A 5,017-nucleotide genomic window follows, 5' to 3' on the forward strand; every position below is an offset into this window, starting at 1 on the left:
CCCAAGCAGCCGCTCCTGTCCAGTTCCCAGAATGTATAACATCCTGGAGTGCCAGAGCCCGCCCAAGCAGCCACTCCTGAGTCACTCGGGCATGTCCAGGACTCAGATCCACACAGACAGTGGGAACGGCTAGCCCTGGGCATCTACCCCCAAGAAGGGGACCCTCGGCTCTGTCAGAGAGACCCCCGAAGTAGGAACTGGGCCCCCATGGTGCCCCGTGCCTCTCCCCCTTCACTTTGCCACTCTGCCCTGCACCCAGAGGCAGCGCCGGAGACCTTACTCTACCACTCAGGGCTTCTCAAACCTCTGGTTCCGCTTTTCTCCTTTTAAGTTCTCCACTTTGTAAACTCACCTCCCCCTTCCCAGGCTTGGGGGTCCAAGGAACCCCAGCTGGTGGGAGAAGCGGCTGCACTGTGGTGCAGGGGGTGCTGAGTAAGCAAGGAGGCACTACTGGGGGCAGCTACTTCACCTCCCTGTGCCTCAGTTTCCTCCTCTGTCAAAGGGACAAGATAATGGCTCCTATTGCAGGGCTGCTATACAGTGCTCAGGGCCACAGTGCAGTGGGGGGACCCATGTCCGTTGCCACCTTGATGCATACAACCGGGACAAGTTACCGTTGTGATTTCTGCCGGCGCTGCTGTCCCGCTTCCCTGGTGCTGCACAGCCATGCACTCCCCATGAGCGGGCCTGGCCAGCATTAGCCGAGTGCCTTCTGTGTGTTCTGTGCCAGGTACCAAGGGCAGGCCAGCCAGGCAGAACCATGTGTGGGGCTGGGGGCAGTGCTGTCAGCATTGGGCTGGGACAAGTCAGGGTGGGGGAAAGGTAGACAGGTGGAGGCAGGAGGCAGGGTGAGAAGCTGCCCACCCTAGCCCTCACCACCACAGCACCTCCAGCTCCAGCAGGTCCTTGTTCTCAGCTGCCCCGAGCCACAGGTGGCCAGGTCTCCTCCCCATCACCCCACTGAGAAGCAAGACAGGAAGGACCTGATCCTGGAGCCCCTCCCAGCCCAGCTGAGGAAGCCACCGACCAGCAACAGGCTTGTGCAAGGCGCGCAGTGACTGCTCCCAGCCTCTCCCACAGACTTAGGAGCCCAAAGCCGCCTCCCTCCCAGGGAGCATCCCAAGGCCTCGCTGGCTGCAGTTGAGAGGGCCTCATCTGGGCACTGCCCTGAGGCTGGCACTTGTAGGTGCGGGCCCTTGGGAGCTCTGGGAGGCACCTGGCAGCCTCCCAGCCACTCTAGGCCGGGCCCACTCTCCAGGCTCAGTGCTACAGCCACAACCACTGGGGGTAGGGGTGAGGGGAGTCCAGGCCCACTCTGCTGCAGCAACTCCTTTCCAGCTGTTGGCCCAGTATGATGCCTACCTTCCCTCTGGGGAGTCACGTTCCTCCCGCTCCGGGCCCATTCCCACCCAAGGCCCCTTCGCAGGAGACTGGCACTTCCCTCCTCCAACAGGAGCTGGGTGTGCCCTAAGCAAGATTCTGACCCCCTCCTGTCCTCAGGAGACTGAGGCTGGACAATCGGCCCCAGCCCCAGGAGCAGAACGCAGGCCTGCACATAGACTCACTGCAAGGAGATCCCTGGGGTGGAGCCTCTCCTTCCCCGAGCCCCCAGGGGTCCTGCATCAAAGCTCTGGAGATGCAGTTCCCAGCAGGAGCTCCCGTGACCAGGGCCACACTTTGGGGCCGGGGCAGTCCCAGCACATGGGCGTGTCGCCGTCCTGCCCACGCAGGATGGCTTGAAGGGCTCCTCCAAGGACAGCAGAGCTGGGAGCGCTGGTCAGGTGGGGGCCTCAGGTGCAGCGTGACCGCTGGCACCAAAAGGTCTCATGCCCCCAACGGCTCCCTTTGCAGCGGAGGCAGATGCTCCCAGGGCTACCTGCATCGGGGACAAATTGGTGGGTGTTGGGCTGAACCCTGCTTCGCAGGCCTGGGGTGGGGTCCCTGGGAGTCCCCCTACCCAGCTGGAGCTTCCAGCCTGTCCTCCCCGTGGGCGCAGTCCCAGGTGGAAGGTGATGGAGGCACCCGCTCACTGTGTGCATCCCGCTGCTGGGGAAGGGCTGGGTCTCGTCCTCCCCACTCCCGCCCTCCCCACCCCCGCCCTGGCACTGCCCCAGGCTGCTCCCAACTTCCAGCCTGTGGGCGCATCCCCCAATCCCGCGTCCTTTGCCTTGCTCGGCCAGGTCCCGCTGTGGTTGGGGACCAGGCCTCAGCGGGCCACCTGCCCTGCCCCTTTCCCTCCCTGCCCAGAATAGCGCTGGCCAGGTCAGCAACCAAGACCCACCAAATATAGCAAGGCCCTAGGTCCTGCCAGCCTCAGGCCCAGCACCCTCCCCATGAGGGGGGTGGGAAAGGTCAAGGGGTTTGACTGAGAGGACACAGACCCTTTGCTGGACCCGGAAAAGCTTCTACGGCTTCGGGGGCACTGGGGCCTGCTGAGGCAGGGCCGCCCCTCCCTTGCAGGGGGTGGCTCCAACGCAGGCCTGGCAGCCTTCCTAGCACTGGGGCCGGTGCCAAAGGCCTTCCTCCCACAGCCCTGATCCTGCACCAGCCCTGGCAGCTCCTGGCCTCAGTAGGAAGCGTGACAGCCTTCCTAGGCCTGGAAGAGCCTTTCCTCCTAAGAGTCCCCCCAACCACCCCACCTGGGGGAGTTCCTCGTTTTCCCGGGCCCCAGCACACCCAGGGCAGGCTGAGGCAGGGGCCTCTCCTAGGGGCTTCCCAGAAGGTGGACTTGGCCACAGCTCCCATCTGATCAGCGCTCCCTTCCTGACTGGGCCCCTCCCCATAAACAGCACTGTGCCAGTGCCCCCAGCCCTTCTGGGATCCCACACAGCATCGGAAGGTCAAGGCCTCGAAGTGAGGTCGTGTGGTGGTTGGGGGAGATCTGGTGTCTTCTTGCCCACAGTCCCAGCCCTGGGCATGGCTGAGGAGGTCGCAGGGAGAGTGGAGAGTGAGGCAGGATGAGCTGGGTGCGAGGGTGCAGCAGTGTGTCTCGAGAGCTTTGTTCTTGAGTGGGTCTGCCTCAGGGGCTTTAGAGCAGACCCCAGAGGGTGGCCAGGAGGATGGGGGACAGGACGAGGGTGGCCGGGGTGACAAGGCCGGCGCCGTTGCAGAGATCATACTGGCAACAGGAGGTGGTGGACGCGTGCTTGGAGTAGCCATCGTACACAGTCTCGAAGCAGCTGGGCACGCAGGACTTACTGACCTTCATCCTGGTGGGAGTGTAGTCTGCAGAAGGGCAGGGCGGTGAGCCAGCTCCGCTAAGAGGGGCAGGGGGTCCAGTCAGCCCCATCCCAGCATCCAAGGCAATCACAGCAGGGCCCCTCAGCTTGGAGCTCCCAGACAGCATCCTGGGACAGGACAGCCTCCTTCCTCAGGACCTCCACATGCTCAGGGGCAGGGCAGAACCTCCCCCGCGTCCTCCCCAGGCAGGGCCACGAAAGGCCCCCAGACTCACAGGTGCGCGTAGTCATGCAGTAGGCAACCATAGCCGGGCAGCGCATGGGGTTGAAGCAGTTGTCGCCGTTGTAGGCACACACATGGCAATCCAAGGCCTGGACTGGGGCCAGCAGATGGGCGGGAAGGGAACGGGGGTCACAGAACATGAGAGGCCCCTCCTCCAGCCCATCAGGTCCCCAGCCCATCACCTTCCCCAGGACAGGGGGCTAGAAGGAGGGGTGGTCGCTGGGAATTCTGGTCTCCTTCCTTGCTTTCAGCCCACCTTCCCTCAACGTGGGTCTGTCCATCCCTCTGTCCTTTGTCCATCTTACCCAGAGGTAAGCCCATGAGGACCACCAGGAACAGGCTGAGCAGGGGCGTCATGGCTGCAGGCAGGAGGGCAGCGTGGGAGTGGGGAGGAGAACAGCAGCTAGCCCTGGATCCAACTCAGGGGTGGCGCACAGAGGATCCAACTCAGGGTGGTGCACAGAGGACGTGGGGCTGGCCCTGCCTCCTGGAGCTCCTGGTCTACTGGGAGTGCTGCAGCCCTGCACAGCAGGTGGCAAAGACAGGTGGTCAGTGCTGGGCCTGAAGGACCCATGGGGAGCCTGGGCAGGGATGACAGTGGGCAGAGGAGCCACCCAACTCAGAGTGTGTCAGGGAAGGTTTCCTGGAGGAAGAGACACTTGGGAGGGGACAAGAAGGGAGAAGAGATCGGGACATTTCAATCAGAGACCAGCACCTGCAAAAGCTCAAAACAGACTGTAGCGCTGGATGCAGGAGAGATGGGGGGGTAGGATGAGGGGCAGTGCTAGAGGAGTGGGGGTGGGCAGAGGGGCCTTAAATACCAGGCCTAAACAAGGATTTTACCAGGGGATGGTTGGTACAGAGGTCCTGTGGGAGGTGGTCTGCAGCCTCATCCCACGCAGGGCCCTGGGGGCCGGATGGCTGGCCACGGCAGAACTGCGCCCAAGGGCTGGGTCTCTTCTCGCTGTTCCCCTCCCCTCTGCTCTGGGGTGTCCCTATTTGGGGTCCCCTCTTCCAGGAAAACCTCCAGAGCCCTGGTTAGGGTTTTCTGAGTCCTCGGCCACTGCAGAAGCTCCCCAGCAGGGATGAGCTAAATTAAACTTACGCCTTCCTGAGAACAACAAATCCATCTCTCCGGACACATTTGCCCAGGCCAACCCTAGGATGCCAAAGGCCTGGGTGAGGCCAGGCCTGCGGCTGCGAGCTTCCCGCCCCCTCTCGGAGAGCCCCGCCCCAAACACTGCGGTCCCGGGTGGAGGGGAGGGCTCTTGGCGCGAGCGGGACTCTCAGGGTGACCTCACCTGTGACCTTCACCACCTTGAGGTACCGCCGCGCCTGGGAGTCACCCGCGGCCGCTCGTCGGTAGGTGCCTGCCTCGGTCTAACTGTACGCCTGTCTGTGTGTCCCGCAGCACCCGTGCCGCATCGCTGGAGGCTCACCGCAGGCCCCGCCCAGTCCCGCCCCCGGAACGGCCCGCCCAGCGCGAGTTCACCGCAGGCCCCGCCCCGGCCGCGCCCCGGCCCCGCCTCCTGGGCACCCGCCGAGCCGGGCTCAC

At 63.9% G+C, this 5,017-nt stretch overlaps 1 protein-coding gene across 3 annotated transcripts; it reads right to left on the bottom strand.

Moving 5' to 3' along the window:
* Positions 1-9: 9 nt before the first annotated feature.
* On the bottom strand, positions 10-4,986 carry LYNX1 (Ly6/neurotoxin 1). Of its 3 annotated transcripts, XM_023228124.2 has the most exons (5): positions 4,764-4,903; positions 4,568-4,621; positions 3,768-3,983; positions 3,455-3,556; positions 10-3,225 (listed from the first exon to the last, which is right to left on the bottom strand). In XM_023228124.2, exons 3-5 carry the CDS (start codon positions 3,817-3,819, stop codon positions 3,029-3,031), a joined length of 351 nt encoding a protein of 116 aa, XP_023083892.1. In that variant the 5' UTR covers positions 3,820-3,983; positions 4,568-4,621; positions 4,764-4,903; the 3' UTR covers positions 10-3,028. The 3 variants fall into 3 exon arrangements, with proteins under 3 accessions (XP_023083892.1, XP_023083891.1, XP_023083893.1); XM_023228123.2 differs by lacking the exon at positions 4,568-4,621 and having other exon boundaries at positions 4,764-4,986; XM_023228125.3 differs by lacking the exons at positions 4,568-4,621; positions 4,764-4,903 and adding an exon at positions 4,306-4,541.
* Between the last annotated feature and the right edge of the window lie 31 nt (positions 4,987-5,017).

This window comes from Piliocolobus tephrosceles, chromosome 7 (genome assembly GCF_002776525.5).
Source record: "Piliocolobus tephrosceles isolate RC106 chromosome 7, ASM277652v3, whole genome shotgun sequence".
Taxonomy (NCBI): domain Eukaryota; kingdom Metazoa; phylum Chordata; class Mammalia; order Primates; family Cercopithecidae; genus Piliocolobus; species Piliocolobus tephrosceles.